The 13,188-nt window shown below is 44.7% G+C and overlaps 1 protein-coding gene across 2 annotated transcripts in view; it reads left to right on the forward strand.

Moving 5' to 3' along the window:
* The window catches only part of kiaa0232 (KIAA0232 ortholog), a 28,189-nt gene extending 15,001 nt beyond the window's left edge, over positions 1–13,188 (forward strand). For both annotated transcript variants that reach the window (XM_043243732.1, XM_043243733.1), the window contains exons 6-8: positions 7,937–11,255; positions 11,519–11,627; positions 11,821–13,188. In XM_043243732.1, the coding sequence (XP_043099667.1) occupies positions 7,937–11,255; positions 11,519–11,627; positions 11,821–11,837 (3,445 nt within the window). In that variant the 3' untranslated portion in view covers positions 11,838–13,188. The remainder of the gene's footprint in view (positions 1–7,936; positions 11,256–11,518; positions 11,628–11,820) is intronic.

The raw sequence follows: 13,188 nt of genomic DNA on the forward strand, positions 1-13,188 counted from the left end.
AGGTTCAGCTCACATCTTTGAAGTTTGAGGGGGCCATTTAATGTCTTTGCTCCTTCCTGAATTTTTCCGAGGAGTTCTGCTGACATTAGTGTGATGTCAGCTCCTGTGTCCAGAAGGGCTTCGACCCTGATGTGGCGTTCGATGATGACGGAGAGGTAAAACTTTCTTGCTATACCTCTCTCAATGAGATCACCCAGGAGTTGAGGGACTGGAGTTTGGGATGAGATGGGGAGGATATCAGGGCTGATCTGCAGTTCTTCGGACGAGTGGCAGACGACCAGGACAGCACTTTCAGGAACCAGAGTGGTTTCAGCGGCAGGTGTTTGTTGGATGATGCCGTGGTTTGAAGCATCATATGGTGAGTTAGGGGCTAACTTGATTGCTGGGGTTTCAGGTAGGATTTCTCGTCCATCTGAAGTTATGGTCATTATGGTTCTTTGAGTGTGCGGGGAGGAAGTGCTATTCTCTGTGTCTGGTTGGGTCGGGTGGTCGCTGCTGTCTCGTCCGGCTGCCAGTCAGGCTGAATCCGGCTTCTCTTTCTTTTCCCACTTCCAATCTTCCTTCATTTGCTGGAAGAACTCTTTCATCATACTCTTCATCAGTTCTTGGGAGTTAAAAGACGGTGATGTCTTTTGCGCTTGTGTGGATTCAGTTTGAGCTCTGTTAGTTTGGAATCTTTGAGAGTTCTTTCGTTGATTCCTCGGGCTGGTTGCTCCAGGGTGTGTTTGTGCTCTACCCATGGAGGTTCCGTTGCCATCCCAGGAGCTCTTCCCCCTTTGGTTTCTAAAGGAGGTTGACTGATTCCACGATCTCTCCCACTGACCTTCCTGCGGTCTTGAACTGTCCCATGACTTTTCCCAGTGGCGTCCAGGTGAGCGCTGTCGTACACGTGGTCCCTCCCAGCGGCCGTTTCTCTGCTTGGGTCTGGTACCTGCGTGGAAGTCTTGCTCTCTGTTGGACGCGTTCCACTCTTTTCTTGACGGCTTGAAGCTGTCTTGATGTTGGGCACCCTCTAGAGGCAGTCCGTGACTTTGTGTGTTGAAGTCGAGGACCGTCGGAGCTTTAGCGCCTTTCTCTGCAGCCATCTTTTGTTTGCTGTAGGCTTTGTGTGCTAAGTCGCGCAGCTGCTGAATGGTCATTGTGCGCGGACATGCTAGCACGCCTAGATGGTGGCTTACCCCAGGATGTAGGTTCCTGAGAAAGAGAGTCTTAAAGTTCATGTCCTGTTCCATTTCGGCTCTCGTTGCGAGTTCCGAAGTATGCTCTCCTGAGTCGGCTGTAGTAGGCTTGCGGAGACTCATGACGGCCTTGTCTGATCTCCAGGGCGGCTACTAGTCCTTGTTCTGACTCTGGGTCATCAAATTCATTGATGAGAGCCTCTCGGAGCAGGTGGTAATCAGCCTTTGTCTGGGCTGGTTGCCGGTCCAGGAAGCTGCGTACATCAGGGCTGGATGTTGCTCGCAGTAAATAGAGTCTATCTTTATCCGTGACGTGAGGTCTTACTTCCAGATGAAATTCGACGTCCTGTAGATAGGTTTGAACGTCTGGACTACTTGGCACACCTGGGGTGAACTTGACGATGTTCCTGGCGATCTTGTCGAGATCTTTTAGGTCCAGGCCGTGTGATGCTCTTTGGCTGGCTGGGTCCGCTTCTCTTGGCCTTCTCGCGCGGTATGTCTCTTCAGAGGAGCTGGTGAGTGTTTCAGCATCGCCTCTTTCCCCCTTTGTTCACTTGCCTGTACAAGCACGGGAGACCCGGTCCTACTTGGCAGGGGTGACGTTGGTGCCTCTCGTGTCCTCGGTGGCTCAGCGCGCAGGTCGTAGGCGTGTCTGAGTTCCTCCTTGACACCGTCGGATTCCTCTTTGACGTAGTCCAGCTGTTGTTCTAGGCGGCTGATCTGATTCCTTGACTCGTTCAAGTGAGCTTCGAGGGCTTTGATTCTGCCGGCCTTGTCTCTAATGTCAGTCTTTGCCTTCTCCAGTAGCTGTTCTGCGTACTGGAGGTTGTTAACAGCATTGTCAAAGTCTCTTTTGGTTTGTTTCACCTCTTGTGTGGAAGCTGCTAGCAAGGCTTTGAGCGTGGTAATCTCCTCTGGGTCCTTTCTCTCCTCATCCAGCTTTCCCTGTAGTTCCTGAGCCTCCAGTTCCAGCTGTTTGATGCGTCGCTGTGCGCATGTCAGCTCCTGTTGGAGATCGGCGGCGTGCCTGTCACTCAGTTTGAGGGTAGCGATGAGGGTGTGACTTAGGGAGCAGGTGATCTTTGCTAGCTCTTTGTGGTTGTAGCCTTGGCTTGGGTCCTGTTCCATTAGGCTCGTTAGGTTGTTATCCAGCTGTTCCTGGGTCTGACGCTTTAGTGTTTCCGCGGCCTTGGGTAGGAGGCTGCTGGTTGCAACACTTAGCCATGTTTCCAGGTCTTCCCAGTGACCGACGTTGTCTGCGGTGTGAGACATGTTTTGGTGCGGCGAGGGGGGATTTGGAAACACGACTGACACAGACCTGGAAGAAAATAACAACCAAACAAGGCAGAACAGACAACAGCAAGGAAAGACAGAGGTGTGGATCTGTAGTGTCAGTTGATGCTAAATGCGAGGTGTCAGGTGGGCGTGGTTCTCTGTAACTGTGATCCTCTGGTGGGTGTGCTTCTAACTGGCGTTTCTGGGGAGACAATTAGTAAACACACACAGGACGACAGAGAACAGGAGACAACACAGAACAGGAAGAAGGGATAGCTGGGCGTTTCTTGTTCTCCTGTAACAGGTGGTCCTTCCTTCTTTTTCTCTCTCCGTTTTTTTTTTTTGTTTTGGAGAAAGGGAGGAGCTACCTGTAAGAGACGTAAGAGAGGGAGATAGAGAGGGAGAGAGAGAGAGAGAGAGACAGAGAGGGGGAGGTAACACACTCTTTCCTGGTAAAGGAAGGAGGGGTTAGGCTCTATCACTGTCTCTTTTCCTAAGTTAGAGGATGCTTTTAGGAGTTTCTAAATGGGGATTTCTAAGTACCAAGACTGCGATTGCTATTAGAATCTCTCCTCCGGCGAGGATAAAACAATAGCAATGACAGTGTTAGCTTTTAGTTGGTTAGATTGACTCCGTGCACCAAGTAAATTGTTCCTGGGGTCGTGTTTACGATTCCTCGTCGATCGACTTTGGTTTTGGCTGGGTAGGATAACACGCTGAGAAGGGAAGGTTTGTGAGCATGAACAATCTGAAACAATGTCGTCAAGTTTTACCCGATACTGATCAGAAATGTCTCAAATTAAATTCTTTGCTTTCCTGGTTCCCACAGGTGTGATCTCAGAAGCAGTAGCAGCAGTCAGATCAGAGGAAAGGAACAAGAAGGAGAGAAAGAGAGAAAGTTGCTTACACTGTAAACAAAGTTGACAAAGGGTGATGCTGTTAAGCCTGATACCTAAGGGTTGGTCTTACTGTGTTGGTGTGATAAGTTAAGTTACTTGAGGGTTGAATAGGCCCTACTTACTTATGGGTGTAGCCAAATGGGTTTTAGCAAAGGGGTTTAGACCTAGGCTTTGGGGATGAGGGCGATTAACCTGTCGGAGTACAGCGGTGTGGCTCTCCGTCTGGGCGCCCCTGTGCTCCTGTAAGGTCAATCAGACTTCTGTCCGACCGTATTGCAGTGAGCCTCTCAAACAGCGTCGGCTTTTGACACAAAGGTGCGGGCCCACGGTGGAGGTGCGTCAACGGCTGGCTTGGACTGACAAGGCTGCGGGGCAGAGCCCTGGGTACTGATCGGTTTCCCCGATTCAGCAGCTGACAGGGTGGTTTACCCGAGCCTCCGCCCAGGTCAGCTTGTGTTGACTCCTCCTCCGTTACACAATTGCTGATGCCTGCTGCGGGTTCACTCACAATGCTAGGACAGAGAGGCCTGGCTGGCCCCCAGCTGGCACAAGGTCACGTTCAAACGGGGTCCTCACTCGCTGTGACACCTCCGAGACAACCGTCCCTGCACCAACCTAGCACTAGGGGAGTGCTAGCTGCTAAGCCCTAAGTAAGGGAGAGACCCTGTAAAGAGGATTGAGAGAGAGGCACTCAACTGTACACACCAACGTAACTGCAAATGACTTGAAATTTCTATTTGGTAGCGATAATTAATGATCAAAACTTCCTGAGGAGTCAAGCCTGAATTAATCACTAAGTATCTTCTGCACTAGAATCCGGGATACTATGCTTGGAATAGTAAACGGAAGTTCAAGTCGATTATAATTGAAAATTTATGATATTGGTATTAAATTATAAAGCAATTATAATTAAATAAATCCCCAAAATAGCAATTATGTAGGGGAGCCACCCTAACTTGCTAAATCTGAAATTAAAATTCCAAACCAGGGATTATATTTAAGTGATGTGTTATCACGACTATAAAGGCAATTATAATTAACCAAATCACCAGCTGAAATTAAAATTTTCAATCAATAACGGCAGTTAATAATTGAAATTCAATGCAATTATCATCAAAGTATTCGAAGCACTTATAATCAAATGAATCAGCAACTATTGTTGCAATTTATGAATATGAACCTAATGCATTTAGTAAATGACATTATGGTTTCACATTAGCAATGCTAGAAAATTGGTAATATTTCCTGATCTCATTAAATTAATAAAAGCAGTTATACTTGTTGATGGCAATGTATCATTGAAATGCTAAGGGTAAGAGAAAGAAAAACGTTTCTTGTTAATACCAACGGTTATGGCAGTTCAAACATTTGTCAACATTCTTCTCGGTAAGGGAAAGGTGAGGAAAAAGGGGATAAACGTGAAGGGGAAAGGAGGAGGAAGCCCACTATTGTGGTTCCGGCGTTCCGATGGAACTCAACACGCCATAAACACACACGGCATTCAACTCAATGGACGACAGAGGTCTAAGCGCTATCCTGATGCTAACAGTTTGCATAGGTTTCAATGCCAACACATTAGATTCAGGTATCCTAGCCTCTGTTCACAAACTTCAAATATGGCGCCGGAGGACTGCGCTTGCGCACTTTGGGGTTAACTCGGAAACGGCGTCCTAGGACTTCCGCGTCGTTACTATGGATACGTGCAATTCGCTATATTATGCGAGTTCGCCCACCGAAATGAATGGCGCGCATTTCGCAACGAGTAAACTCGATCAGCCGTCGGCCTAGCACTGACAACTTCACTTGCTAAAAGTGAGGCACTTTTACATGCATATACTGCAATTAAACAATGACGCCATCGGACGCGGCGGGTCTGCACAGTTTATTCACTTGATCAAGAATTTTCTTCTCCCATATACTTCCGCGTTCTGGCGCTCTCTCTGCGTTACGCCGGTTTCACTTCTTCCAGTGACTAAATGGCCAAGGATTACTTAGTTAGCTACTTCTAAGCTCTTGCCAGGGAGGAAATAGATTCATATGACAGTGGAACTCGCACTGTCATAGATCAACAAAGGCCTTATGGAAAATAAACAAGGAACACGCTTGCTTTTTTCCTCAACGCGCTCTAACGCGGATCTCTGTCTCTATGGACAAATATTATGATTACTGCAGTTTTCAAAATCTTCACAAATCACACGCACTTTCACGTGTTCGCATGTCAAAATAGAGGTACGAAATAACAGCAATTTGTCTCTGTGTCTTAATCTATTCTTCCGGAAAAAATAGAAAAACCACGAAATCACGAATCACAAATTTATGAATTATGAACCGAAAATCAAATCTTGCCCGCCTTGATTCTCCACCATTATATGTAGGGTTTTCACACCTAATTTTAATTATGATAATTATGAATTGTCATTTGAATCAGCTCTCAATTCAAGTTTGGGGAATTGAATCTTAAAAGATTCAAGTCAGTATGTAATTCAAATATACCTTTAAATCACCTAATACGTCCAGCGTTTTAGGGCAATTTAAATGTATGTTACCAATATGAATTTACTCTGTGGTCAGCAAAATAAATCAATTGGATTCTTCGCTTTACCTCGAGCAGGTAACAACGGATCTGGGCATGAGTTTGACTTTCCAGTTACATAACACACAAACAAGAATTCGTAATAATGAAACACAATTTATTAAACAGTACCTACTATTTGACAAGACTACGCTGAGAAGACTAAACATAAACACATACACACACACATGCATTCATACACACATTCGCGGGTTGGAAGGGAAATGGATAATTGTCTGTCCAAAGTCTGTTAGCTAGTTCTGAGATCGCACTAAGAGCACCAACAAAGCAAAGTTAGGTTTAGCCTCGCTTATATGTGTCTGCGCCAATTCAGTAGAGACGGAAAGGTAGTTTTACCACTCGGCGTGTCTGGGGAAATCCCGGCGTGCTGATTGGGCAGGCTCGTCCGTGGGATGACGTGGTCGGGCTTTCCCGGGCCGTTTGAATGAAGTCTCTCTAGCTTGGTGGTTCGCTTTGGATGAACCGGGTTGGTTATGGAAAGGGCAGTGAGTGTCCGTGGAGTGATGTGACGGAGCGGACCGGAGTCGAGGATATCGGGTCGTTCTTGTTCAGAGTCTTCTAACTTCTCCCAGTTCCGAAGTTTCTCCGTTTCGTGGCGATTCCTGCAGCGACCCGAATTCCCCTGCGGTGGTTCCGAAGAGTTCTCGACTCGACTCCGACTCCGATTCTTCTCGTTCTCAACTCCGACTCGTCTCAACTCAACTCAGAGAGCTCTGTTCCTGCGTTTTGAGGTGCAAGTTTTGGGCTGTGCCCTGGGCAGTGGTCCAATCACGAGGTCGAAGGGACGTGTCCACGCTTGCTTTCGACTCCGGTTTCGTGCATATTTTGTCCCAGTTAGAATTGACATTCTGCACTTCTGTTCCTTATCAAAAAAACTTATAAGCGGAATACACTGTCGTGCATTGAACAAACACACAGATTCATTCACCACGATACTGGAAACATTGTAAGCTTCAATTCGATATCAAACATGCATTATCTAACGCTTATGGAACGCTCTCTGTTAGAGGATTATTTGAAGATTATATAGCGGTTCCTACATACATCCCAAAACCTTTATTAAGCAGTTATTTACAGATGAACCTTTATATGTTTGGAATAAAGGCATTTTAGAGTGTTCGTTTAGTAGTTTTATGTGTGTCCTGGCAGTTCCTTTGTTATAGCGAAAAAGAAAAGGCGCGCTTTTGAGGAATGTGTCTTGGGACACAGCAAGCCTCCCTGTGGGGGTTGAAAGTGTGAGGCTGTCCTGACCACGTTGATTCACCGCGGGAGTCTTATCACCTTTTGACTCGGTGGCTTGGTAGAACTGGTCCCAGGTCAGTGCACAGAACGGGTTATCGCGCTGTCGACCAGATGTTGCGTTTTCAATCATCCCAATCTTGACATGGGTACTCTCGGATTGGCCGAGCTCACTGCAGCGACAGTCCCTTGAGAATGTTTGGTAGACTTTGCGGCGCTCTGCATCGCTCGGCTGACCATCTTGATTGCCTTTATGGTCCGGGGTGCGGAGGATGCGCGATTTTACGACCTGGTTCTAGAGCGATCCCCCCTTTTATGGTTCGTGTCTGTTCATCGAGGCCCCACACTTTATAGTTCTGGGCTTGGTGTTGTAATACTTGGTGATGTAACATAGTTAGCCATTATTTGTAACGTTCACTTATTTTTAACATGATGTATTTAAAAAAACCAAAAAAAAAACAAACGTGCTTATAATCATGACGTTTAAAGGTGGGAAATAGGAAATTTCCGACAGTGAAGGCAGCAAGTTCTCTTGTCCAGCCCAGTGGAGTGTATCATTTTGTTATCTTTTGAGGTTTACTATTTTAAATTGTTTGGGCCAATGTAACACATGACCCTTTCACAATATATTGCTTTACAGGTCTATCACTCTTGCCTCTCAAAATGTTCATTAATGCGGAATCATTAATATTTAAATGTTCATTAATGTATTGTTCTAATTGTTTTTTTTTCTCCTATGTTTTTCTTCCTAGGTACTATGAAGCTTTTCCACCTCTCTCAGAAAAATCTGTTTGTCTCCAGGAAATTATGACTGTGTGGAACAAAGCTAAAGCCTGCACATATTCCAGCTCATCATCATCTGCTGTCCCTCAAACAAGCACAGACACATCCTCTCCAAAAGACTGCACCAGCGAAGGTGAAGCTTTTAAAGACCGAACCGTTGATGCACCCAGTTCCACCACCATAACCAGCGAGAGGGCCCAGCAGCGACGCACTAAGAGGGAAAAGGAAAACCGATTCCATGGAAGCGCAGCAGGGGTAACTGATGACCAAGTTGCTCCTCATAGTAAGCGGCAGGCGAGACACCGATCTGAGGGGAGGTTCCGTCCCAGATCGTGGTCCTCTGGCTCTAGTGAGGCTGGCTCAAGCTCCAGTGGTAACCAGGGTGACCAAACCACCAGTTGCAAAGCAGTCCGCATAAGACACAAGTCTCGAGAGGTCAGTAGCAGAAACAAAAGAGGCCGCAGCGGTGGAGGACAGGTGAAACTGGCCCTTAAAGTCATCGACAAAGAAGAGCGGAAAAATGCACGAGGCAACATCAGTACCACTGGAGGCCCATCTAAACAACAGCAGCACTACATGAAAAAAGGCAAACGTCCTCTGAGGGAGATCCGCAAAGATGTTAATCTGGTTGAGGCACAGGAGTCAGGAGGAGAGGCCAAAAGAAAGGAATATATGGAGGAGCCACTTTGGTACACAGAGCCCATCTCGGAATACTTTGTCCCCCTTAGTAGAAGTAAATTGGAGACAAAGTATCGGAGTAAAGATGACTCTTCCAATGACTTAGCTATGTCCATTGATGTGGACTGTCTGTCGGAGAGAATTCAAGGAATCTGCATTGCAAATTCTTGTTTTCAAAGGGCGTACCTTGCAGCTGGCACTTTTGTGGATGGTCACTTCATTGAAGTACCTGGCGAAGGTGACGAAGAGGCTCCTGAAATGAATGGGATTCCAAGCTGCCCTCCTCCTGAAGATGGTCAAAATTTAGATGACGAGCATCTGTCTGAATTCACTCACTTCTATGAAGTTGATCTTTATCAATCCATATTGGATCCTAGTGCCTCAGATGCGGTACAAGAAAGCCGAATCCTGAACATGATTCGGCAAAAGAGCATTGAGCGAAAACACTTTGAAGCAGGATGTGTAGTTTTAGATGGCCTTGAGCTGCAAGGGGAAAGTGCAATAAGGGTTGATTCTCTGGGAGCCTCAGAAGCAGATGTTTCTATCACACAAGATATGGAAAATATTGCCCAAGTTTGGGAGTGCTGTTCATCATCGAGCTTGGAAGATTTGGAAGGAGAAAGCTGTCCAGGTGACTCTCCAATTAGGCTCTCCCCAGTGTTGGACAGTGTTCCATTTAACTTTAGCAAACTGTCTGGAGCTTTTGTAGGGCCTCATCTCCAAGAAGCCAGCAGTAGCATCTCTGCCCTAAACTCCTGTTTTCCCCTTTTTGAGTTGCAGTACAATAGCCCTTCCTTTTCTTTTCCCTGCGACTCGCTCACTGAGGGACAGGACAATGTAGATTCAAGTAGCTGTTTAGATCCACAAGGAAACAAACAATCCCGTTTGCTAATTTGGACCAAAAACAGTGCCTTTGATGAAACTGAACACTGCTCTAACTTATCAACGAGGACCTGCAGTCCCTGGTCCCACTCAGAGGAGACGCGTTCAGACAGTGAACAGATCAATGCTCCAGCGGATGAATCTGCTCAGTTTGGCAGTGAAGAGGTCAGCTGTATCTCCCTTATCCCACCTTTATGCCTAGAAGAAGAGCTTTTAGATTTCTTTCAAGAGAACTCTAGTCACCAGCAAGAAGAAACAAGCGTAGGCACAGAGTCCAACCAGCCCTTCAATAAGAAATCGAAATTGGAGTCTGTTTGTGGCATAGCATTAGAGCAGGATGAGAGTAAACTCTATAATGCTGTTGTGTTTTCAGATGTCCCAAATCAACAAAGTGATGAATACACCTCAGGGATAATAAAAGACATTTGGATGGCTATTGGAGACAGAGACTGTGTCTTAACACTCGGGGTAAAGAATACAGGGGAGCACTTGTTTCCAGAGGAGGCTACCGGCTACCAATGCAGCTGTCTTGATAAGGATGTAAAAGGTGAAATTATTCAAAAGAAAGCTGTGCAGTGTTCAGAGTATCATCTCTGGGATGGGCAGAAGGAAGACGAGGGACTTCATAAAAACAAGCTCTCTAAAATGAATGATGGGGATTACACAACGCCGGCCAAGCCCTGGAATTGTAATTCACAGGACAGCACCTCATTTATCCTCGGTGGGGTTTATGGAGAATTGAAGAGTCTAAGTGGCGACAGAGAATGGGCAATGATTCCACCTGGTGATGCTTGTGGCAGTTTGTTGCAGTGTGCAGCAGCCACATCTTCTGACATGGTAACCATTGCCGGGGCAGATGTGTTCATGAACACAAGCAGTTGCTTTGCTCCTGGCCACAAGCCATTGTGGAGGCCTCTTGTGTCCCTTGGTCAAAATGAGCAGGCTACTAAGGGACCAGGGGATGGTTTGAATAAGGGATTTTCTGTTGTCTTCCATGAAGATTTACTGGGATCATGCGGAGGCTTCCATGGTGAAGAATCACGACTGGATTACCCGTTTTCATCCTTTGATTTGAACAACCCTTTTTCCCAGGTCCTGCATGTGGAGTGCTCCTTTGAGCCAGAGGATATGGCCTCTTTCAGCCCGGGATTCAAGCCAAAATCCATATTATGCTCAGACAATGAGCCCTTTTGCCCTTGGTTATATGGCATCAACCGGACTCAGTATCGGGCCATTAGAATTTCCCCAAGGACTCATTTCCGGCCAATATCTGCCTCTGAACTTTCTCCAGGTGGTTGCAGTGAGTCAGATGTAGAGTCTGAGAAAGAGGAAGCAAGTCTTCCAGTTAGTCAAGCAGACCTCTTTGATGACCCACAGGCTGACCTCAAGCCTCTCGAGGAGGACGCAGAGTGTGAAGGCCCTTACTATGGAAAATCAGAGTTGGAGTCTGGGAAGTTCCTACCCAGATTAAAGAAATCTGGCATGGAGAAGAGTGCCCAGACTTCGCTCGATTCGCAGGAGGGTGGGAGCACCCTTCTGCCGATTACTGAACAAGAGATTTGCGTACATTGTGAGACTGCAGCGGTTTCGGTGCCATGTTCTCATGTGCAGTCCTCTGTTCTTCAGCGAGAGGAATCTAGTGGGGAGACAGAGTCTTGCAAATGTGCTGCAACTGATCCGATTCCAAAAAGTGGGAAGTCGCTTGATATTGCTCAAGATATGCATGAGGTAAGTGACTGCAGGACCAGTCTTTTCTCTTTAACCGTTATCTAACCTTCAGAGACATGCATATGGAAGATTGTATGATAGATTAGCATGTTAATATTGGTTAATACTGACGTTGCCATCACCTGCACTTGAATGCTCTGAATTTATATGTGCCACAAACAGTACTTGATGTTTAACAATCTACCTTTTTAAAAGTAAAAAAAAAAAAAGAATAAATAAATAAAAATACACTCATTGATTGCCTTTGTTTGTCTCTTAAACAGTTTCCTGCGTTGAATTTTGGAGAACAGTGCTTAACTAATATGCAGCAAGAAGAGTGCTGGTGGCAAAGTACTCTCTGTTCTCCTTTATTTCCAGGTTCTCAGTGCGGAGGTAAGAAGAGTCCAGTATTTAGCAGTATTAGATACTGAGGAAGTCAGTTGTACACTGCTTTGATAAACTCATTGATCCGTCAATAGGGAATAATGAATCATACTGTCAAATTAAAAACACTACATAGAGTTTAAAAAAATGTTAGTGTGTATGTTGGCTTAATACTAAAGGTGATACTCTCCTTTGTTTCTAGGAAGCAGTAATGTGTGATTCTTCTGCTGAGCGAGGAGGCATACCAGTAATTTCCTCCTATTACTTTCAACCAAAACCCAGAGGAGGGATAGGAGGACCCTTACAAGAACAGTGAGCACAGGGCCTGCGGGGGGCTCTGTCTTAACCACGCTGTCCTAAACCCTGTTATTCCTCAGTCATTTAATCTAAAATGGCGTATCACCAAGATGAAAGCATAAAAAGAGGAAAACATGGAAATGGGTTGAACATACAGTTAGGTGATTCTGGTCAACAGCATTTATTATAGACTTGTTTTCAGTCTGTTAATTCCAAGGTTGATCAGTTTTGAAAAGAATAAAAAAAGGCATAGTTAAGCATTAAGATTTGTTCTTTAATTTACCCCTTATAGATTTTAGCTTCACTTTTTATGTTTGATCTGGGATACACTATAACTGTGGTCCTACTGATTGTGCATGTGCTTGTGAACCTAGTCTCAGTCCTTCTAATAGTCTAAGTTTCTGTGACCGAACTATGAATACTCAGAAGTCAGGTTGAAAGCACTACAATTGTGACACCCCCTTCACTAATCAGATAATTTAGCGTTTTGCTTTGTTTTCCTTTTTAAATGATTTGTAGAGGATAGAGTTGTGTGAAGTTTGGTGTGTTGGAAGAAAAAGTTCCCCCCACTGCCTTTATTTTTTTTTATTTTTTTTTTGTTAAATCTATTACTGGTTCATGTTCCCCTTTAGTTCAATGCTGCTTGAAAGCATCTTAAAGAAATAAGCAGGGTAATATGTTGGTGTAATAATACAATAAGCAAAAAAAAGGGTTAAAACAGAAGACTCAATGAAGAAATAATTCTTTTGTCCTTGAAACTCGAGGTTTATTTCTTTGCTTGAGTTTCCTTTTTTAATACAGCCATTGTGATAAATGTTACAATTTGCCAGCTGGCTTGATTTGCAAAGTCTCCTTTCATTTAAAAGTAAATTTAAAAGCTTGTTGTGGTTTCTAACTACAGTTTACATCTTCATGAATACAAGTATAGTAAGATATCTGAAAAGTATGAGATATAAATGCTGCAGATAAAGGGGGAGGTTGAATAGGTAACTAAATATTTTGACCCAAATATATAATTTCACTTCAGTTCTTTCTAAGTCTTTAAAAAAAATACAGTTTACACCATACAGGTGATCCTATCTATCATTTGCAGTTTGATATTGTAGACAAACATGTATTTTTTCTTTTAAGTTTAGTGTAAAGTTTACGTATTTCAGTGAAAATTTCTTCCCCTTTACACAGCAAAAGTGTGACTACTGATGATTTGTAATATGGCTTTTTTTTATATATATATATATATATATATATATATATATATATATATATATATATA

Source organism: Puntigrus tetrazona, chromosome 7 (assembly GCF_018831695.1).
Source record: "Puntigrus tetrazona isolate hp1 chromosome 7, ASM1883169v1, whole genome shotgun sequence".
In the NCBI taxonomy this organism is placed as follows: Eukaryota; Metazoa; Chordata; class Actinopteri; order Cypriniformes; family Cyprinidae; genus Puntigrus; species Puntigrus tetrazona.